The sequence below is a fragment of the Mustelus asterias genome, chromosome 14 (genome assembly GCF_964213995.1).
Source record: "Mustelus asterias chromosome 14, sMusAst1.hap1.1, whole genome shotgun sequence".
NCBI classification, from domain to species: domain Eukaryota; kingdom Metazoa; phylum Chordata; class Chondrichthyes; order Carcharhiniformes; family Triakidae; genus Mustelus; species Mustelus asterias.
The window spans coordinates 61,170,999-61,195,088 of record NC_135814.1 but is presented as its reverse complement, the minus strand read 5'-3'; the positions used below and the strand labels follow the sequence as shown (position 1 = coordinate 61,195,088).

Genomic DNA, 24,090 nt, shown 5'->3' with positions numbered 1-24,090 from the left:
GGGGCTGAGATGGGTAAATTTTCTTGTACAAGGGATACATATGTACAACAGTAATACGAACCTCCCCCCTCCCCCAATCTTACTACCCTCCGCCCAATTGCCACCCTGATTTGATTACCCACCTGCCCACTCAATCACTCAGGACTTACCTGCTCATTCCAATTCACTTGCCCGTCCACTCAAAACCTTGGAGATCTTTACACACAGAAGCTGATGTCATAAAAAGAAGGCATGTTCTCTATGATACTCCTCTTTGCCAGTGTTCCCCATGTAAGGCTAGCCTGAAGCATCGCTGCTCCTGGCTGGAAGGATGCTCGGGTGTGATGCAATGCTCTTTGCGGTAAGTGGTAATCATCCAAATCTGGGCCAAAGTAAATCAATTTAGAAATGTAGTATATCAGTCTTTTGTTTCAATTAAGCACATCATTCAAAAAGCCAATTAGGTATTGTAGCCTTTTCAGCTTTTTAATATTGTCACTGGCAGCAATTGTGTTGCTCTCATTCAAGCAATGAAGTAATAGACTACTAAAGAATATCAATTTTGCCTTATTCTGTGAAGTGATTCCAGGGTGGATGCTTCTGCTCAAACTTCCATAAAAACTAAGGCCAAAACTTTACCGTTAAGAGTTTAGCAAGATTCAAACAAACATTACTTGAGGTAATTATGACCCTCAAAATCACAACCACACAGTCATTGCTTATCTCGGTTGGAATCTTGATTCAAGATATAGTAAGACTTTTGTCCAGATAACTTGTTTTGATTCCCAGAGAGATTGGTAGTCTGATAAAAAATTAACTTCCAGTTGATAACTGAAAGGATGACATGACAGGATTTTACATTTTAAGACTTGCTATAACAGACTAAAAGCACTATTGACAAAACACTGTCATGATGGTAGGCAACTTGTTTTTAATCTACAGAAGATAACTTTCCCCTATTCTAACACAATTGTAAAACCTACAGGACACAATAATAATTTACACTGACCCTTAAGTAGTCATTCCTCCCATTTTACCCTAAATTAAAGCAGTCCCAAAACAGACCAATGTTATAAAAACTTTACATTTGTAACATTGTGTATAACTTTAAGGATAATACTTTCTATAGTTCTAATTTGGCTGAAAAGGAATCTTCTGATAAGCAACCAAACAAAAAAAAAAATCTTCATATAATTGAATCCATCCATCCCAATGCACGATCATAAGGGACATACAACCCTGCCTTTGCTAATAGTAATTGATTATGTAGAATTTACAGTAAAGGGGCAGTAAGAGAATGGGCCATTCACCCAGCTGGTGTTTGTGCTCCACAAGAGCACGACCCCGCCACTCCACTTCATTTGAGCCGATCAATTCCCTCATATACTTATCTGGAACCCCCTTCAAATGCATCAGTGTGATTTACCTCAGGTTTCTACCACATCCTGATCAATCTCTGGGTGAGGAAATTTCTCCTGAATGGTTTTTAAAAATTTATTAATGACTTTCTTGGACTTATTGCATCTGCCTTCTCCACGTCTACCTTTTCAAACCCCTTTATAATTTTTAAGAATTTTAATTTAGTTGACCCCTCAGCCTCTCTGTTCCAGAGCTGGAGAGTTGCAGTTCAGCCTTTCTCAGTAGTTGTAATCTCTCAATTCTGTTATCATCCTTGTTAATCTTTATGCACCACCTTCGGTGCCTCTTTTTTTCTTTGGGGGGAGGGAGTGGTGTGTTGGAGAGTGGGAAGGGTGCTGGATGGATGCATGGAGATCAGAACTGTGCACACAGTACTATATGTGGTCGAGCCAAGGTGAGTTGTACAATGATAACTTTGTTGCAACTTCTGTTCTAGTCGTTTCCCATGAAAGATGTTGGATTCATCAAACTATTTCTTCTTAGCATGCATATAATTTTTAAAAATTTACTCATTACTCCACAGTTTTTCTTTATGACTTTTATTTCAATTTAGGCTCCTTCATCCAAGGAGATTAAGTTGCTACTGAAACCTCTAATTTCGACTGTGGGTTGGGTGACGAAGACGTGCCAGGAGAGGGCATGTTATGACTGTTTGGAGTTAACATCTTATCGACGGCAGTTGGATACTTTGGTATTTTAAGAATAATGGCTTGGATTTTGCAGACAGCAAAACTGTCAGTATTGGCAGAAAGTAACAGTAGTGTTTCGAATCAATACAAGTGCAGGATAGTGCAGAAATCCAGAAGTTGTCAGTGATTCTGCACTTTTCCAGAAATACGCTAGACTCCAAGCAATAACTTTCATGTTTATGCTGTTTATCTCAATGCAAAAACCTTTGAAAAAAATCGCATCTTGTTGAAGGAAATGCAGCTGGGTTTTTACTGTGTCCGAACTTCATAATGTCTGTTAAATGCCCTCACTAACTCTGAAATGCCAGTTTCACATTTGTGGAATGTCAAATTCCGCCGTGATAAAAATTCCATATTTTAAAAAAAAGGCTATCCTTAGTTTAGCTTTCATGTTAATTCAATCATAATCACTTTTCGTTCTCTGGAAATGTAAATTAAAAGCAAAGTATATTAAACTGCTTGTAACTTCATGCTTTGCTCTCTGCGAATAATTGAATGTGTTTATCTGCATTCCGGACATCACCACCTCTGCACATCAAAACATCTCTTTGACTTGACTCCAGATTTAACCTGCCACTGGGAAAAGGGAACACCACGCCAGTGGTCTTCAAGCTCAGCAGCAACCCTCTTTGAATCACTGCTGACTGGAAAATCCAGGTCATAATCTTAAAACTGATTTTGGAACTGACCATTCAGACGAGTTGTGAAGACTAAATTGAAGTGTTAAATAGCTCTGGCATGAAAAGTTTTGGACTGGCGGGAGATACTTTCGAACACCAATGCACATTAATATTAGTGCTTTTAATGTATTAAATATTCCAAGGCACTTCATCTTAACTAGTTTCCCACTTCATAAGAGATTCCCAAGTAATTCCATTGTGGCAGTTCATTAGTGTAGCTTGAAATAGTGTAACTTGAAATAAAATGGAAAGGTTCATAACCATTTTTAAAATTGCATTCCAAATCTTCGATAAGTTAGTAGTGGAATAAGCCAAATCAAATATTGCCCCTTCAGAGGCACATGGTGATATTCCTTTATTGATCTGAATCCGTTTAGTGAGGGTGTAGATAGAATACAGATGAACCAAATTTAGCAGCTTATGACATTCAGATTCTTCTTTTATTGCATTTGAGTTGGGATTGAATCATGGATCAGTGCTTCCAGAAGATGGCTACAGAGACCATAAATTGTGTTTCAAACTTGCACTTAAATGCTTCAAATTTTTTAAATATTTAAAACCAGAGCTGTTAATTTATTTTATCATTTTTCAAATGTCTACACCCCTGCATATGTCCAAGTGCCTCATTGTATATGTTTCCTTAATTTATGGACGTGGCAAAGTCTGTATATAATTAGCAAACCTCATCTTTTTTGTGCAGAATATCATGCCTGATTTACAATGTCCTTGGAATAGTCAGAATAAAACTGCAAGTTGGCACAGCAAGTTCTTTTTAATGAAAAAATGTAATGGGAATAAGTACTTAATGTATTTTCCTAATGAACTCTCCTCTGTAATGTGACACCATATTTAATATGAACAGAGGATGCTTCAGAAAGCACTGTTAAATAGGAGATTAATTGTCTAATTTGGAATCAGTTTGATAGATATGTAGTTAAAGCCTGTAACTAGTTCTACAGCTAATTATGGTTGCATGAACTAATTATTTTTAACCATTTATTATTTCAGCTCTGTGTATAGCTTTATTTAGCTTCTAGTTCAGATTGATTAAAAGTATGGTGCAAAATGTGTTCATAAATATTTTTGAAATTTTGGTCAGGCACAGAAATGGCTGAGAGCTCCCTGAAGGACGATGGCGAGACCGTTCCTAGCAGAGAAGACACCAGTAATTTGGTGAAACCTGTGAATACAGAAGATGGGGCAATTTCAGGCAGTTCTGATAGCGAAGAGAGTGCAGCCAGCAGTGGTACAGCTGTCCAAAAAATGAAAAGCAGTGTAGTCCAGATTCAGGTAAGATTATTAGTTTGTCAGTCTGAAGGCTTTGTGCGGTTACAAGTATCTGAGAACTATTCACTTTCTTAAATAATTGCAGTTGTATTATCCATGTGTATTTGAATGAAGTTTCTTGTTCTTATTACTGGACTGACTAACTTGAATTTAAACTCTGCAACTAAGGAATTCCCAAGCCACACTCCGATTACAATAAAGATGCAACTGTTGAGTGACCTGGTCTCTACGTGAGGCAACATTGATAACAGTTCTCTCTTTGGATGTTGTCTCCTTTATATCTGCTGTCATGACCCCTTGACCCTACTATCCTTGCAAACTGCCACCTCATCCTCAATTCCCTTTACTCTCCACAGTCCTTGAACATGTTGTTCACTGCCAAATCTGTGCCCATTTTTCACAGAACCTCGAGTTTGAATCCTCCATCAGATTTCTGCTCCTGACGCAGTACTGAAACGGCACTTGGCAAGGTCACATATGACACCCTATGTGACATTGAATATTGGAACCTCATTTTGTCCATATCCATGTAGTCATGGTCAGAGTATCAGTTGTTATGGCTTCTCTTTGCACTCCTCCACTCTTACCTCTGATGTCCCCCAAGGATGAATCCTATTTCTCATTTACAAACTTCTCTTCAGTGACATCATCCAAAAAGTACAGTGTGTGTTTTCACATATATTCTGACATCCATCTCTAATTCACCGCCACCTCGCTTGACTCCTCGACTATTGCCAAACTATCAGATTGCTTATTACACATCCAGATCTGGTTGAACAAACATTTCTTCCAATTAAATATGAGAAAGACAAGGCATTTTTTTTGTTTCCCACTTCAAGCTCCGCTCCCTAGCTACTGGACCCATCCCTCTCCCTGGCAATAGTCTGAGACTAATAGTCTGTTTGCAATGTTTGTGTCGCATTTGAAGACGAGATGAGCTTCCGATCACACATCATCGCCATCACGAAAATCACCCATTTCCACCTCCATAACATCACTCAACTTTGCTTCAGTTTCAGCTGATTTGCTATTGAAACCTTCAGTGTGTGAAAAGAAACCTTTAGTATTTTGAAATTATTTTTCCATGAAATGTGAGCATTGCTAGCAAGATCAAAATTTTGTCGTCCAAGCCTTGAGAAGTGGCAATGAACCCCTGCATTTGCTGGTGTAGCTATTCTCACATTGCTGTTAGGAAGGGAATTCCGGGTATTTGACTAAGTGGCATTGAACGAAATGGCAATTTAGTTCCAACTTGGTGGTTTCTTCTTGGAAGAGAACTTACAAGTTGTGGTGTTCCCATCTGTCTTCTGCCCTAGTCCTTCTAGATATTTGAGGTCATAGGTTTGAAAGGTACTGTTGAAGGAGACTTGGTGAGTTGCAGTGCATTTTGCAGATGGTGCATACTGCTGCTTCCACTCTACGTGGCGGTGGAGGAGTGAATGTTCAAGGTGGTGGTTGAGGTGCCAATCAAGCTGCTTGCTTTGTATTGGATGAAGCCATGCTGCTTGAATGTTGTTGGAGCTGCAGACATGCGAGTAACTGGGGAATATTCCTGGCTTGTGCCTTGTGGATGATAAACAAGCTTTTGGGGCGTCAGGGTGTAAGTTACCTGCTGCAGAATCATCTATTTTTGACCTCAAGTCATTATTTAATTAATTTTTGTTCAGTGGATGAAGATGTTGTTGATCGAGGATTCAGTGGTGGTCATGCCATTGTATGTTAAGGCTCGATGATTAGGCTCTCTATTGTTTGAGATGACCATTGTTTGCTACCTATGTAGAGCGCAAGTTACTTGCCACTTCAGTGTCAAAGCTTGAATGTTGGCACAGGCAACAATGTTGGCACATGGTGTTCGGTTTTCATGGAGTCAATGTGACTCTGTGGAGGGGTGAAAAAGAGGGCTGGGGGTTTCTGATTTTTGGCAGAGTCTCCTAAGGGTCCAGTTATGAGCCTGCACTAGTGACCTGCAGGAATAGAGGTGTCCTTGTCCTCCACAATTTTCATGGAGTTGGGCCAGCTTTTCAAAGAGTCGTGATTCATGTTACCTTGGAGATTTTGTGAACTATAATCGCATGAAGGAATCTTTCGAAAGGAAAGTTGAAACGGTTTTTCTCATACCCGTGTGCCAGGATATGGCCTTTGCATGTCCATTTACTCAGTGGACACTCTGTAGAACCAATTAACCCGACTGTGAAATTAGGATTTTTTTTTGAAAGCTTTAAAATAAGTAATCTGTTGATAAGTTTCCACTTTCTTTATCAAAAACTTAATTTCTACTACAGTCAATATGTGTCAATCCAGACTTTTTAAAGTATCAATAGCAGAAACCGCAAGCACTTGAAACCCCTTCATCTTGTGTAAATGAGCATGGTGCAATTACCAGAAGGGATCAGCAAGCCAAGGTGTCAACCAAGCAATGTTTGCCCTGTGGCTCAGGTGTTTCAGTGCTCTAATGGATGTCTGGCTCTCAGCCAAGAATGCAAAATGAGGCTTGGCTGAGAGCCCAGACATTCATTAGGGTCGGATCAGGATCACTTATACCCTTATGAATGAAGAATTCTAATCACCATCTCTCCATCTAACGTCTTGCATCCAAGCCCTCTGATGAGTCTATCCCTCTGTGTCAATACCCCCCCATTCATGCACACACCTTTTCTCTCAGCCATCCACCTGTCTTCCACAAGAATGTGGTGAGAAATTAGAAAAGTGGAATTAGGCTTTGGAGAAACAAAATAAATGTGTTTTTGGGAGTAGCAGGAAATTGGTACTTGATGAATAAGCTTGAGAGAGGATACAGGATAGATACTTAAATTGCTGTCTCTGTTCGATTTTTGTTTTTAATGCAATCTTTATTCTCTCAGCTCAACTCCAGTCAGGAGAGGCAAGACAGCCGTAGTCCACGTCGTAGAAGCTCTTCACCTGAATACAGGTACAATTTGATTGTGTATGTTATCTTGGGTTGTTGCCCTTTAGAACTAACACAGTTCATTTAGCTGAACAAATATTTTCAAGTTTTGATCAAAGCGCTAAGTGTGTAATTGTTAACATACCTGCAATTTAATTCAGACGTAGTGCTAAATGCAAAATAGCTTGGATAGTCATTTATTTCTGTTGTTAAATGCTTCCCATTGGAATAAAAAAAATTCTTGAACCATTAAATCAGCTAGAGTCTTGATGCCAACATCATTGCAATTTGCTTGTAAATCAGGGTTGAATGCCACTGCCTGCCTTTGTTGATGGCATTATTTTTTTTCTCATTGGAATTTCTTATGCAGGCCTTTGCACTGTAAGAATGCATCATGAAACATGATAAAGGAGGTTTTGCAACATTATGTATTTACATGATATTTCTAATGTTTCTGTTCCCATTACCTTGCATCCCTTCAGTTTTGTAAAATGATACTTAAGCATATTGTCATTTGTAGTGTCGTTTTATAAATTATTTATGTGGCCACATCTAAGTCATGCCCTATATGAACCTGTTGAAAGTGTAACATGCAGCATCAACAGGATCAGAGGGGACCACATGTCACTACAGCATGTCAGGAATTGCGACTCTCAAAAGGCAATCTGTTCCAATTTTCAAACTCTATATTAAATTAAAATGATGAACTAATATGAATAAATAGGCAGACGGTTGTACAGAACTTGAATATTGTTGAAGTGAGACATGTATCTGAAATTTTTTGTGTTGCACTTATTAGGACAAATGCAAAAATACCAAATTTCAAACCTTCATAATTTATACTACAAGAGGAAAGAAAGGGTGCTGATCGATTGGTAAATCAACAAAAGGTTATGGCAACATGTCTCCTCTTGGCAATAAAATGGTTAAAAGATGATTCTTAAAAAAAAGACTACATTTAATCATAAACTATGCAGAGGAAATTATTTGTATTTTTCAGAGATCAAAACATGCACTTCCACTTATTTCAAAAAGCAGTTTTATTGATAGTCCCTTAAATGTGGCATATCATAAACATTAAATTATTTTTAGTTTGCATCAGTACAGTATGAAAATAATATTAGAGAGTTCATAATCCCTGAAAGACAGGATTGGGAGCCAGGTGGACTAACTGCAGTGAAGTGATCAGAGAGTGAAGGAAATTGATTTGCAGGATGTTTAATATTGAGGAGAATATGTTTTACTGCATTTATTCTGATGATGCAGGATCAAGGCATACCAAATATTAGCAAGCACTGGTCAAACAAACGTGACCACAAAATAATCAGAAGCTTAAAAAAGAGGGGAAAAAGTACTGATACAAATCCTGCATAGAATCATAGAATCTTACAGGGCAGAAGGAGGCCATTCGGCCCATCGAGTCTGCACCGACCACAATCCCACCCAGGCCCGACTCCTGCAACCCCACGCATTTACCCTCCAATCTGCTGACACGAGGGTCAATTTAGCATGGCCAATCCACCTAACTGGCATGTGTTTGGACTGTGGGAGAAAACCGGAGCACCCGGAGGAACCCACGCAGATACGGGGAGAACATGCAAACTCCACACAGATCGTGACCCAAGCCAGGAATCTAACCCGGGTCCCTGGTGCTGTGAGACAGCAGTGCGAGCCACTGTGTCAATTTACAGACAGTGCTATAAAACATAGAGATGTCGATCTGCAGTTGGAGGAATCACTAGAGACCTGAAGAAGCATAATTGCAGATGCAAAATTCAACTAAGACATTCTTTCAACATCAATCTGCTTTTATGTCGCATCTTTTTAATGTAAAAAGCCACCGAAAGGCACTCCATAAATAGTAATTGAAAATGTTATTAAGCCTAGAAGGAAGAGTTTAGAAGGAATAATCAAAAGTTGGTTTTGAGAGTGTTTTTAAAGGGAGAGAGAGAAGTGTTGGAGGCAAAGTGACTTGGGAGAGGGAATTCCAAAGAGTGAGACTGCTGAAGCTGATCTCAGCAGTGGTCTGAAGGGAAAGGTTTGCACCAGTGGTCTGAAACGTAGAACCGAAGGATGCGATTGGGGTGACATCAAGCTGCAGGAGATAGAGTGGGGCAAGACTGTGGAGGGATTTGAGTATTAGGATGATTAGTTTAAATTTACAGTGTTTGAGATCTGGGAGCCAGTGTTGGTTATTGTCGATGGGGAAGTGGAAAAGGCTGCTGACAGATACACTTGATGTAATTAGGAGCTTGGGTAAATGTAACAAAGGAAAGGTAAGCAGGAAGCATTCGAATTGTCAAGTTTTCAATTGACAGCAGCATGGATGAAGGTTTCAACATTGGAGGAATTGAGTTCGGCTGTTTTACATAAGTAGTGACAGGTTACTGTGTTAAGAGATGAAATATAATATTGAGCACAGCTTGAGGTCGTAAGACTTTTACAGCACAAGAAGAGGCCCTTTGGTACGAGAAACAGCAAGGCACCCAGCACCGCTCCCTGTGGTACACCACTGGACACAGGCTTTCAGTCACCCTCTGCCTCCTGCCTCTAAGCTGATTTTTGATCCAATTTGCCAAATTGCCCTGGATCCCATGGGCTCTTAACCTTCTTGGTCAGTCCCCCACGTGGGACCTTGTCAAAAGCTTTACTGAAATCCATGTAGACTACATCAGCTGCACTGATCTCATCGACACACCTGGTCACTTCTCCAAAAAATTCAATCAAATTTGTTAATGACAAAATCTCCCCCTGACAAAGCCATGCTGAGTATCCATGATTAATTCTTCCTTCTCCAAGTAGAGATTAATTCTGTCCCTGAGAATTTTTTCCAATAATTTCCATACCACTGATGTTCCTCAAATAGGATGATGAGATTTTATTGCTACAGCATTAAATCCCGTAAGAGATGAGAACTCTGAGATATGCAACAAGAGCTAAATATTGGTCAGGATAAGCAAATTTAATGTGCAATATTAAAGTTTTTGTCTCTCACCACTATCCCAAAACAAATTCACAACTTTTGCAGTCCAAGACTGAAATGCTTTTAAAAAGGTAAAGCTTTTGGGATGGGTGATAATAGACATGGGATGAGACTCTTTGGGTTATTGGTGATCACTTGCGGAAATAAAATGAAAATCAAAATGCAACAGTCAGCTCAGTGGTAACTGCAAGCTTGTCTAAAGTACCTCTCATTTTAAAACTTGAAGTTGCCTCCTTAAATGTTCGATCTGGACTGCACTTCCACAGATCATCAGAAAAATGTGGGTTTTGAAAGTGTAACCTTTATCTTTTTTCTTCTCCAGACGTAAAGGTCTTATCAAGTCACGGTCAAGATCGCCAAGGGATTATCCTGACAGGAATGCCTGTGACCGAGGACCATCCAGTAATGGCAGATATAATGATAGAAATCTGCACCCGAGGTACTTTTTTTCTGTTTTGAAATACAAGGTCGACTACTGATGTCAATGGTTGAGATAATCATAAAAACATAAAGCTTGAAATAACAATGGTCAGTCAGTCTATATAGTATTTAGTTATTTTATTTAGTGTGTTCATAGTCGCACAGCCAAGCAATAGCCTCATGAGTGGCTAAGCAGAGGTATTTAAGCCCACCTTCAAGTGTAGTAAGCAGCCAGCCCTTGACTAGGTGAATCATTATTTGGACTGCACCACAGATGCAGCCTGGATGGCCTTGGCGACCCCACTATGCTGCGTGCTTGCACAGAGGCTTTGGTCAGTCAAGAAAAGGTTCAACAAGCCCACTGTTGCCCTGGGAGATGAAAGCTGGGTGGACGAACCATAGCATCAGTGATGAGAGGTTTGTGGTGGATGTTTTCTCCCGCCATAGGACCTCAGCTGCTACTCGTCGATGTGGTGAGTTTAACCATGGGGTGGCATGAGGGAAGGCGTGCTGCTGGCTGATTGAGGAAATCGTTGAGTAAGGGCAGACCTGGGTTCATGAAGACCTTCTCAAGTAGCTTACTTGTTGCAATTTCCCTCCTCCTGACGTGGGTGAAGGGCGCAATGTTGCTCAGGCTGGGTACCAGTTGAGTTGGTCAGAGAGTACTTGTGATTATGTGCATTGATAAGTTTGGTGTTGGCAGATTGGTACCATACTGGGGCACAGAATTCTGCAGTTGAGTATGTAATGGAAAGAGAGGTCCTTCGGGTCTTGGCTTTTGACCCATGATATACCAGCCAGTTTGCTGAGGAGATTGTTGCAGAATTTAAATTTTACTGCATTCTTGATAAGGTGCTGTCTGTATGTGATGGTTCTGTGAAGGGCGATGCCTGGATAAACGGGTTGGGGATCGTGCTGCAGTTTCTGGCCACCTTTGTGTTGGCATTGTGAAGTTAGAATGTGCTGGAGATTGTTTTACTGCTGCTTGGGGGTTGTCTTGCATGATGACCTCCTTTGGCCTCCTTTGTGATGTGATTCGGTGACCGATGCATATATATATATATTTTTTCATAGTTTTCATAATAAGCTTTGTCATGATTTATTATGGGAAAGTTTACACAAATATGATTGGAATTAAGGTTTTTCATATGAATCGTATTATAAATCTTTTGAGGACTTCACTAGAATAATTGCTTCTTAATTTAGAGATAGAGGCAAAGAGAAAAAAATGAACATGGATTGTGAATCCGATCACAGGAAAAGACAAAAATCCCCATCACCTATAACAAGAAATGAGGAAGAAGCTGCCATTCAGAGCTCTTCTGAACCACCAACGAAAAAGAAAAAGGCAGAGTTAGATCCTATATTAACACGGACAGGTGGAGCATATATTCCTCCTGCCCGACTAAGGATGATGCAAGATCAAATTGCTGACAAAAGCAGGTAAGTGGAAAATAAAGTGAAGATCTATGTTTTCAACTTGCTAAAATTTTAAGATATAAAGTGGGTGTTCTTACAAACAGTCGGCATGACTGCACTAAAGTTGTGTTTTCATTTGGCCACAACATTTGATGACATTTAGTGCTGAGCTCACTTCAGCAATCTTCTGCCCCATGCTGAGTGCCATTTCTATTTCATCCACCCTCTCATTGAAATTGCAGAAGTACTAATTGGTGTGAAATATGAAGATGGTTTTATGCTCTTGTCTCATCCTCTTTGGATGCTGGTTTGGAACTGGTTCAAGAGTCTATTCCTGTGTATTAGATATTCAGGATTGGTTTTAAACTCTTCGTAATAATATTGAGCGGTTTTGTATCAGAATATGAATGTTTCAAACCTTTAATAACCTAATAGCTTTTAAATGTAATTAATGTTTAATTTCATTTGGAAACAAAAGTAAATCTGTTTTGTAAATCTAGATTGTATAACTCTAAAGAATAAGATTTTACTTCCTTTATGTATTACTTGAAGTATGACCAACAGTTTGTATTGAATCATACTTGTTGCTAGTGCTTGCCTCATGCCCTTGATGAATCTTTCCTGGTCAACATTAGGAAAACAACTGAATAATCAAAGGCAAAATACTGCGGATGCTGGAATCTGAAACAAAAACAGGAAATGCTGCAGAAACTCAGCAGGTCTGACAGCATCTGTGGAGAGAGAATAGAACCAACGTTTCGAGTCAGGTTGACCTTTCATCAGATGCTGTCAGACCTGCTGAGTTTCTCCAGTATTTTCCGTTTTTGTAACTGAATAATCAGTTGGGAGCCGACTCTCGCTCGTTGCATCTGCACCACATAACAAAGTGTCCATTCACCTACAAAAGAGATCACAGAATCCTTACAGTGCAGGAGAAGGCCATTCAGCCCATCAAGTCTGCACCGACAACAACAATCCCACCCAGGCCCCATTCCCGTAACCCCACATATTTACCTCGCTAATCCTTCTAATCTATGCATCCCGGGACACTAAGGGGCAATTTAGCACAGCCAATCAACCTAACCTGCACATCTTTGGACTGTGGGAGGAAACCGAAGCACCCTGAGGAAACCCACGCAGACACGAGGAGAATGTGTAAACTTCACACAGACAGTGACCCAAGCCAGAATCAAACCCAGGTCCCTGGAGCTGTGAGGCAGCAGTGCTGAGCACTGTGCCACCGTGCTGCCCAGCTGATATTTCCCTATCTCAGAGTACTGCATTAATATTGGGCCCAATCGAAATCTGTGTTGTTATCAAGTTATCCAGCCTGAATTTGTACTTGTGTCCCACCACATCTTTTTCTCAAATGGAGATCTCTGTCCTATCGTGGCCCATCTATCCCATTATGCTGCCAGTTCGTTTCCCTTTCTTTGCAGCCCTCAACATTTGAACACCTGACCTCTGACATGCCAGATGCCTTCTTCATCAAATTCTTGAATCTTACTTTCTATGGTATTTATCAATGAATCTTTCTGGGTGACATGAATTTTTACCTGAATCCATCCTTTCCCCTGTTCCTGACTTCCTTGCCCTTGTTGACCTTCAACATCCATGACAATGTAATATCCTGAGGCCTTAAATCTCGATCACCAAAATGACTTGTACTAAGCATTTATCCTCAATTCCTTTCTGTCACATGTACTGCAACTACACTATATTGTTCCACTCTCTTCCTTTCCTTTGAGAAATGACTTCACAATCCTGCATACTGATTCCCTTTGGTTACACCGAATGCCCTTCTGCTAACAGAGTTCTTATTCCCCTGCATGCTGCAATGTTTTCCCCAACTCCTCCTCTGCAGCCCTCATCAAATGTATCATAACCTGAAACATAGCTCCTTGATATTCAGCCGTTTGCTTACTGACTTCATCAATATTCCTTTCCATCGACTGTTTCCACCTCCTTCAAAAGTACCTTTTGGCGCCGGTAAACCCAAAATATATCCTAATCGTCTTCAGTGTTTGCAGTCAACACTGAATCACCATCCTCCTTCTAATCTTTAAATGTGTTTTCATTTTGTAATTCTAGTTCTACCTCTGCCATAATTACACTATTGATGCACTCCAACATGGCTTTCACCCAACCCACAGCACAGGAACTGCCTCGATGAAAGCAATAAATAGCATTCTGTAAAACTGGGGCCACGGTGTGCTGTGTCCATTTATGCTTCTATATTTTAATGCTTCTGACCAGTGTATTTGTCTCTAATGCGTCTCCTCTGCAACTCATTACTGTAAAACAGGTTTATGATTTTCCAGTCCTGTATTTTGTTGCAAAGTGAGTATCTTCTCTGAAGCTGCCTTTCCTATATAGTATTGTTTACTCCTTGACTTCATCCTGATTCCCTCTTTTTGCTAAGTTACTCTTCCATGACAGTCTGAAAAGTGGAAGTGAGCTTTCATGAACACACATCCCAAATTCACCTGCAGATACAAATACCTTGGACACTGATTATTTCCCACTTGGTCATTAGCAGCTGTTTTTGAGTCACTGTGCCTTTGTTTTCTGGAAGTTGTCAGCTCATTTCCTGCCCATAGAAGCCTCTTGTTTTTATTTTCCCCATGTTAATATCTGTTCCTTTGTTCCCTTACTTGCTTGGTGTCTACCTTTTTATAAAGTGCTCTAAGATCCCATTCTCTAATAATGCCATGCTTGTTTCTCTTTTGTTCTTATAGTTTGGCATACCAGCGAATGAGCTGGGAAGCTCTTAAGAAGTCAATTAATGGTCTCATCAACAAAGTGAATGTCTCAAACATAGCTAATATTATTCATGAACTTCTCCAAGAAAATATTGTTCGGGGGAGGTATGTGTGAATTTCATTTCCATATGTCTTGATCAATTAGTGATGTGTTAAACTGAGTGAGGATAACTTTGAAGTTTTGAGCATTTGTGGCTATTAGAAAACAAGTGTAACATTATTTGGAGTAGGTTCAAAGTTTGCCTCAAACTTAAAAATTCGACTAATGGGTGTTCATTTTTGAAGGCAGCTGAATGTTTTCATTGCAGTGGCGTAAAGAAGCATTAAGAGGCTTTCTGTTTTTGTGCATTTGCATTGATTGTGATGGTTACAAAATCTAAGTAATACATTACTACAAAAGCAAAATACTGGAAATCTGAAATAAAATCAGAAAATGCTGCAAATACTCAACAGGTCAGGCAGCATCTGACCTGGACAGAGAAACATTTAATGTTCCAGATCAATGACCTTCAATCAGAACACTTGCTAATTGAGTATTTTCTGTTTAGTTAGTATTACATTAATTTACTGAAAATAGATTAAGAGAGCTTAATGAAGACATGGAAAATGTTACTGATGGAAGGCTTGAATTAAATGGTACTACAAGTTGAGGATAGTTGTGAATTTGACCAACCTGGAATATATTTGGTTTATATTCCAAATATTTCTCCCCTTTTATATTCAAAAAGTGTACCTGTCAGAATAATTCTGTATTCCTTCTCAATGCATATATATGTGTTCTTTCCATCCAGGGGATTGGTTTCTAGATTTGTTATACAAGCACAGACTGCTTCTCCCATATTTACGCATGTTTATGCTGCTCTTGTGGCAATTATAAATTCGAAGTTCCCTCAAATTGGGGAGCTAATTCTCAAGAGATTGATCCTTAATTTTCGTAAAGGTTATCGCAGAAATGATAAGGTGAGCAAATATTGCGACTGGTTTCAAATAATCCTATTTTTGCTGTAACAGAAACTATAATGAATCTAGTTTTTAAAAAATTAGAATTTGTTTTCAGTTGGTTTCCCAAAAATTACAATTTTTTTTCCCCCTCCAGCAACTGTGCCTTTCAGCCTGCAAGTTTGTAGGTCATCTCGTTAATCAGAATGTTGTAAGTACAGCTATAAATTCCTGTTTCTGCTAGTGCCTATGTAAAGATAGTTGTCTGTTCAGTTCCATTTGCAGTTCAGGTGGCTGCTTGCAAACTGGTCCTGATTATTTAGAAGAATTTTATTGGAAGTTGGGACTCAGTTTTGCACTGATTAGTGGAAAAACAAATGAACATCTCAATGAGTTTTTTAAATAGATTTTTAATTAATCTAGAAGTTTAAGTAGTCCTAAATTGGATGGCCAGTGCACGGTAGATTTGTTATTCCTGCAACTCTTAATAGTTAGTTTTTAATCTAAGAGCAAATATGAATGTGTTTTTGTTTGTTGGAGGTGGTGGCGTAGTGGTATCATCACGAGACTAGTAATCCAGAGACCCAGATTAATGCTCTGGGGACCCTGGTTCAAATCCCACTATGGTAAAGAGTAGAATTTGAATTCAATAAAAATCTGGAATTAAAAGTCAAATGATGACCATGAAACCATTGTTAAAAGAACCCATCTGATTCACTAATGTCCTTTAGGAAATCTGCCATCCTCACCCGGTTTGGCCTACATGTGACTCCAGAACCACAGCAATGTGGTTGCCTCTTTAATGCCCCCTGAAAAAGCCTGAAAAGCTACTCCAGTTCAAGGGCAGATAGGGAGGGACAACAAATGCTGACCTTATGCCAGTCCCCACATCCCCTGAAAGATTACGAATAAATCAGCAAAAATTATACATGTATTTTTAAATTTTTTTCTTCTAAAATCTACATTTGCTGAGAATTTGTTGATTAGCTCAGCTGATGAATCAGAAGCTAGAAATCCCAATGTTTCAGATTACCGGTAAATATATCTTGTTAAATTTTGATTCAGATGTCAAATCCAATCCCTGTTCCACCTGTGTATGTTCGCCTCCTTTATGTTTCCACTTCCATTTTGTTAACTCTACCTTATCTGTTACTTAAACCTTCACCCATACCTATCTGCCTCCAGATTTTCCAATATGCATCTCACTGTCCTTTCAGCCTCCACCTACCGAAACTTCAAATGAATTAAAACTATATTACTTGCAACTGTCTCATTCTGACACAGCTTGTCAGATAATGAAACAGTTTGTACCCACGTGCAGCAAGATGTGGACTGACAGCCAGACTTTGGCTGATAAGTAGCAAGTAACATTTACGTCACACAAGTGCTCGGTGATGGCCATTTCCAACAAGAGAAAATCTAGAACATAGAACAGTACAGCACAGGAACAGGCCCTTCAGCCCACAGTGTTGTGCCGAACATGGCGCCAAATTAAACTAACCCCTTCTGCCTGTTCTTGGTCCATATTCCTCTATTCCTTGCATATTCAGGTGCTTATCTAAAAGCACCTTATCACATCTGCCTGCACCAGGCAGTGCATTCCAGGCACTGACCATTCTCTATTTTAAAAAATTGCCCCGCGCATCTCCTTTGAACTTTTCCCCCTCTCACCTTAAGTGCATGCCCCCATTAAACATTTGAACTCTGGGAAAAAGATTCTGTCAACCCTACCTATGCCTCTCATAATTTTCTAGATTTTTGTCAAGTCTCCCCTCAGCCTCTGCCGCTCAAGTGAAAGCAACCCTAGTTTGTCCAACCTCTCCTTTTCTAACCCCAACCCCTCATCCCAATGGCATTTCCATTATCCAGACCCCACTGTTAACATCCAGGGCATCATCAGTGACCAGAAATTTAACTCAATCAGACATGTAAATGCTATAGCTATAAGACCAGAAGCTGGATAATTCATGGCAAGTGACTCACTTTCTGGTTCTCCAAAGCCTTTCCATCACCCACAAGGCTTAAGTCAGGATTGTGTTGGAATACCCTTCATTTGCCTGATTGAATGCAACTACAACACTGAAGAAGCTCAGCACCGTACAGGATAAAGCAGCCTGCTTGATAGGCACCCCACCACCACCCTTAAATATTCATTCCTTTTACTATTGATGTACAGTGACTGCAATGTGTACCATTTGCTGGATACTCTGCAGTAAGTCATTGAAGCTACTTTGGCAACATCTTCCAAACCCTGGGAGGTGCATGGGAACACCAACACCTGCAAGTTCCCTTCCCAAGTCGCACACCATCCTGACTTGAAACTAAATCATCATTCCTGCATTGATGCTGGGTCACAATCCTGGAACACACTACCTAGCAGCATAGTTATAAGTATTTTCACACCACCTGGACTGCAGCAGTTCAAAAAGGTGGCTGACCCTCACATTTGCAGCTGCAATTGGGCATTAACAGTAAATGATGGCATTGAGAATTCATCCTTTGATGTTAAAAAAGAGAGTCCTGCTCACATTTCACCTTCTCCCCACTAATTTTAATTTGGAACCTGACATGATGGCTTGATTTACGTGACCTTGTTGCACTTGAACGCTGTCACCGTCTTCAGTTCCACCTCATACCCTCTCCTTACTGTGTTCTATGCATCATCCTTCTGCTCCGCTGTTGGCGGCAGAGCTGTCAGTCATCATCAAACTTCTTCATGCTGTGTTTGCTGCACTTCAAATAACTTAATCTATTTCTGGATCAAATATGTGGCTATTCATTGTTCTTCCTATACTGCTTCATGTTTAATTTTCCTATCATGCAGCACTTTGGACATTTGGGTATATCAAAATTGATATACAAATGCGGGTTAATCATAGAATCCCTACAGTACAGAAGCAGGCCATTCAGCCCATCGAGCTTGTATGGACAACAATCCCACCCAGACCCTATCTCCATAACCCCATCTATTTACCCTGCTAATACCCTTAACCTACAGATCTTGGGACCCTAAGGGGCAATTTATCATGGCCAATCAACCTAACCCGCACATCTTTGGACTGAGAGAGGAAACCGGAGCACCCGGAGGAAACCCACGCAGACACGGGGAAAAGATGCAAATTCCACGCAGACAGTGGCCCATGGCCACAATTGAACCTGGGTCTCTGGCACTTTGAGGTAGCAGTGCTAATCACTCTGCCACCGTACCACCCCAGGAAGCTTGTCTGTTTTCTTTGTGTATCTTGATTGGCATGTATTTGCTGTAAGTAAGCAATACTTTGCTACTTGTTTTTAAGCCTATTGACTGAAAGTTTTGTTTTGCATCACATTTTAGCCGCTATTGTAGGCTTTATGCAGGCATATCTCCAGAATCAAAGCCCTGCTGGCTGTTTCCCAGGTGGGACTCCCACTGGAGTGATGCACTCAGTGTGTCATTTGCTTGCGCGTGAAGAAGTTGGAAGAGTGAGATCCTGGCATCACAGCAGGCAGGAGCGGCACAAAAGTACTACAATTGACTAATAGTTGTGCAGAGAGGGCATCCTCATTTCCGAGCAATAAGCATTTGGAAGCAAGATGGTTCTGGAGCTATTTTAAGGGCTGGTTTTGTCTTGCTCATACTATGGCAAAGTTGGTAGAAGCATCATGGTGATTTACTGAAGAAGTTTGAAGATTTCTGCTGGCTACAGAAAATACAGTATGGGGGCAATATTTGCAGTGCCACTTGCTTTGCAAAATGAGCAAGGCAGGCAGAGGTTGGGAGCTGTCCATGGAAGGCTGTATCCTGCGAAGCTCTTCTGGGTGCAGCATGTCGTCCCAGCAATCACAGTTCACATCGCAGAAGTATTCGGGTGCTTTACAGGAGGAAAGCGAGTTCATCCTCTTCACCTTGAGGTCGAAGGCCTGGATATAAGCGCATGTTGGCTTGTCAGGATCATGGCCTTCATGATGTTGCAGTGCCCCATCATCTGATTACAGGTGGCTTTGTGGGCTACCCACGTCAATGAGGAGTGCGAACACAAGTGCGACATTTAGTTTCAGTTTGCCATTGGTGTGCGACCACAGAAGGAATTTATCTTCAACACCCACAATCCTGACAACCCTGTTGTTGCTTTTATCCTCCCAACCCTCTCCAATTTCCTCTGCTTTGGATTCTCTAAGACAAAGCAACAAGATAGTTGCTCACATGGCAAGGGCTACACCCTCCACATATGGCTTGGCATATGCTACCATCTCACCGCGCAAGGTTACGGATTTTTCAACAAGAACCCTGGAACCATAAGAAACACTGAAACAATCCATTGGTCTTTTAAAACAGAGCTTTCACAGCTTACATTGCTCAGGAGAGCTCTCCATGTTTATTGTGATATGCCATTTTCTTTGATTTGATTTATTATTGTCACATCTGTTGGCATACAGTGAAAAGTATTGCTTCTGTGCGCTATACCAACAAAGCATATCGTTCATAGAGAAGGAAACGAGAGAGTGCAGAATGTAGTGTTACAGTCATAGCTAGGGTGTAGAGAAAGATTAACTTAATGCAAGGTAGGTCCATTCAAAAGTCTGACGGCAGCAGGAAAGAAGCTGTTCTTGTGTCGGTTGGTACGTGACCTCAGACTTTCGTATCTTTTTCCCGACGGAAGAAGGTGGAAGAGGGAATGTCCGGGGTGCGTGGGGTCCTTAATTATGCTGGATGCTTTGCTGAGGCAGCGGGAAGTGGAGACAGAGTCAATGGATGGGAGGCTGGTTTGCTTGATGGATTGGGCTAGATTCACCACCTTTTGTAGTTTCTTGCGGTCTTGGACAGAGCAGGAGCCATACCAAGCCATGAAAGAATGCTTTCTATGGTGCATCTGTAAAAGTTGGTAAGAGTTGTAGCTCGTCTTTTGAGAAAGTAGAGGCATTGGTGAACTTTCTTAACTATAGTGTCGGCATGGGGGGACCAGGACAGGTTGTTGATGATCTGGACACCTAAAAACTTGAAGCTCTCAACCCTTTCTACTTCATCCCAGTTGATGTAGACAGGGGCATGTTCTCCTCTACGCTTCCTGAAGTCGATGACAATCTCCTTCGTTTTGTTCACGTTGAGGGAGAGATTATTGTTGCCGCACCAGTTCACCAGATTCTCTATCTCATTCCTATACTCTGTCTCATCATTGTTTTAGATCTGTCCCACTCCAATGGTGTTGTCAGCAAACTTGAAAATCGAATTGGAGGGGAATTTGATCTCACAGGTGTATAAGGAGTAGAGTAGGAGGCTGAGAACACAGCCATGTGGGACACCAGTGTTGAGGATGATTGTGGAGGAGGTGTTGTTGCCTATCCTTACTGATTGTGGTCTGTGAGTTAGGAAGTTCAGGATGCAGTTGCAGAGAGAAGAGCCGAGGCTCAGGCCACGAAGTTTGGAAATAAGTTTCGTGGGAATAATAGTGTTGAAGGCTGAGCTGTAGTCAATAAATAGGAGTCTGATATAGATGTCTTTTTATCTAGGTGTTCCAGGGTTGAGTGCAGGGCCAGGGAGATGGCGTCTGCTGTGGACCTGTTGCGGCAGTCGGCAAACTGTAGTGGACCCAGGCAGTCTGGGAGACTGGAAGTGATTTGTGCCATGACTCACCTTTTGAAGCACTCTGCAGTCTCTCAGGAATGAGGCCCAACTATTATCTTCTGGAATCCAGAAGCCATCTTGGGATGGAATGTTCGCAATCCATATTTCCAAGAACTATATGCTTTTTTAAAAACTGGAAGGACATTGAATTACTTGGACACTTCTTTGAGAACTGACCAGTTTTCTCGTTGAAAAAAAGGTTATAAGTTCACTTTGGACTGTTGAGTTGCCATTTCCAGGAAGTCAAATAATTTCAGCTAAATGACCCATAAAGGCACCTGAGGAAATGAGAGCTATTTGCTTACTTGAGTTTTAATTACTGGAGGAAAATAATTATGTTTCAGAGTCTGAGGCCTTGATAATTTTGTTGGAAGCCACCTGACTGCGAGGAGTTTCTGTTTTGAACTTGTGATTTGGACTCAGTTTTGGGAATGAACCAAAAGGGGAAGGTTGTGCAACTCGCTCTCTCACTACCTTGCCTGAATTCCATTGCAGTTATGTGTCCGGCTACAGGTCCTCATCTCCATACGATTTGTCCATATTTGAAAGCCTGAGAAGCTGAGCCAAGAGAGAGGTCTTAAGGACATTGACCCCGCTCTGTTCTCCTCCACACCAAAACTCCTTTGGAAAGAGCTTCCAGGCAGCTACTATGACAGTGTTCCATCTTCACACACAGGATCACCAGATTGACAGCGTCAAACCCCTTCAGACTTTGGGTGGAATTTTCCAGCCTCGCTTGCCCCGAGACCGGAAAATCCCACCCGAGGTCACTGGACCTCCCCATCGTCCGTCCTTCGCCTGCTCTGATTCACATGGCAGGTGGGATGGTAAAATTCCAGCCTTATCTTTTCTCATAAAGTTTTCCTATTGGCCAGAAGGTGCTTTTCTCTTAAACGACAACCTCTGCAGAGACCCAATTTGTTTTGTCTTTTGTGTGTATATGTGTTGGGATTTAGAGGCATATAGTTACATTTCCAGATTACAAATTGTATATTGGCCAGTTTTTGCAAGTTGTTTTCCAAAAGCTGTTTTGTATTAAAGGAATCATTGAGTTTATTGAAAGACAGCTGGTTAAAATCGCTCTTATTCTGGGTCTAACAGCAGCGAAAATAAATAATTGGCAATTGTGGGTGAGTGAAGTAAACATTTACCCTTGAGGTGTGACCTGTGGAATAGCGGGACTAGAGAAACTGCACACTCCTCTTGTTCCAGTTGTAACAGGAACACGGCGGCCGACATAACAAGGCTTTGCTTTAGTTGAAAGTAACTTCTGAACCTCCCAACATGAACCCATCATCTCTTTACATTACATCCATTTCAGCCTGCCCATCACAAAATTACCTTGGTCAGCATCATTCAATGAAGTTACACAACAAAAATCTTCACCAACTTCATCCAGCAATATATCAAGAATACAAAAAACCCTTGTAATCCCTGATGTTGCAGATTAAACCCTCAGTACTACAAATTCTACATTTGATTCCACTCCCTTCTGACCCCGGGGGGGGGGGGGGGGGGGGGGAGTGGTGTAAGCTGCTTGACCAGATAATGATGTAGCATTAACGGTGAGGAATTTGAAGTGGGTGGTGGGGAAGATCTTTTTTGTTCAATGCTCCATGAGAGAAAGTGGGTGGTGGGGAAGATCTTTTTTGTTCAATGCTCCATGAGAGAAAATTATTTTTAAAAGTGACAAAAATGCTAGATTTTAAAATTATATACCAAAAAAACTACTTGTTTCTTGCTTCTGAATTAGGCCCATGAAGTGCTTTCTTTGGAAATGCTCACATTACTGCTGGAGCGGCCCACAGATGACAGTGTTGAAGTGTCAATTGCTTTTCTGAAGGAGTGTGGAATGAAGCTGACAGAGGTTTCTCCTCGAGGCATTAATGGTGACTGTGCAGCTGAACTCATGTAGCATTTTAATATCATTAACTCCAATTTTGCTTCTTGCTCAATTTGTGATTTTTGTTGCAGCAATATTTGAACGTCTTCGCAATATCCTTCATGAATCTCAGATTGATAAACGTGTCCAGTATATGATTGAAGTGATGTTTGCAATTCGAAAAGATGGATTTAAGGATCACCCGATCATACCTGAAGGTCTTGATCTAGTTGAGGAAGAGGATCAGTTTACTCACATGCTTCCTTTGGAAGATGAATATAATCCTGAAGATGTGCTAAGTATGTATTTGAATAAAACGTTCCATAATTTCCCAACAGCTGCAAATAAACTATGTTGTGTACTTGTAAGATTTTGATGCAAGTGTGCTGAATCTTGGGTCTTCATTTTCACCTTTTCAGTTTTATACAGTGGAGATTTAATGTCATGTACAAAATAATTTCTTGGAACAGTGTGGTGATTACATTCGCATATAAATAATGCAAATTAATATGTGTGGATTTATTCAAAACTACCAACATAGGTGGGCTCACCTTCTAATGGAATGAGTGATGAGCATTCAGATGTTCACTGCTATTTTGTGCCAGGACCCAGAGGAAGTCTGGACGCATGTGCTTAACTGAGAAGGTCAAACACCCAAAGGGCAGAGGTGTGCTACCCGGACCTCCATGGATGTCTTGAACATTGACCTCACCCCTGTGGACTTGGGCTTGATACCCAAACTTTACCCAGAATATTCGAGCTGTTAATCACCTCCATCCAACAACCCCCATCGCCCAGCCCTCCAGCTGTGTCCACTTCTAATCCATTGGGTAAAGAATAGAAAAATGCTGTCAGAGCCCGAATGCATTTGTGAGCAGCTGTATCCATTTAATTCATTGACTGAACACACAAAAAAATGCACTCAGACCTAATGCACTTTACTATTTATTTCAAGTACTTTTTGATTTCATGTCAAGACTTTTCTATGTTTCCATAGATTAAATTAAAGGCTATACAAACGCATAACAAAAGGTTTTGAATAACAAAGTACTACAATTCTGTTAGATCTTATGGGTCCATTCCTTGTGCTGCTGACATCAAACGGGGTGTGGTCTTGGCCTCAA

General features: G+C 40.7%; 1 protein-coding gene across 2 annotated transcripts in view; it reads left to right on the top strand.

Annotated features, from left to right (window-relative positions):
• The window catches only part of cwc22 (CWC22 spliceosome associated protein), a 96,357-nt gene that overhangs the window by 23,154 nt on the left and 49,113 nt on the right, over positions 1 to 24,090 (top strand). The window contains exons 3-11 of one of the 2 annotated variants that reach the window (XM_078228506.1): positions 3,867 to 4,057; positions 6,916 to 6,983; positions 10,265 to 10,381; positions 11,569 to 11,805; positions 14,520 to 14,648; positions 15,335 to 15,503; positions 15,640 to 15,693; positions 22,838 to 22,973; positions 23,059 to 23,265. In XM_078228506.1, the coding sequence (XP_078084632.1) occupies positions 3,867 to 4,057; positions 6,916 to 6,983; positions 10,265 to 10,381; positions 11,569 to 11,805; positions 14,520 to 14,648; positions 15,335 to 15,503; positions 15,640 to 15,693; positions 22,838 to 22,973; positions 23,059 to 23,265 (1,308 nt within the window). The remainder of the gene's footprint in view (positions 1 to 3,866; positions 4,058 to 6,915; positions 6,984 to 10,264; positions 10,382 to 11,568; positions 11,806 to 14,519; positions 14,649 to 15,334; positions 15,504 to 15,639; positions 15,694 to 22,837; positions 22,974 to 23,058; positions 23,266 to 24,090) is intronic. The other variant, XM_078228507.1, reaches the window with a different exon arrangement.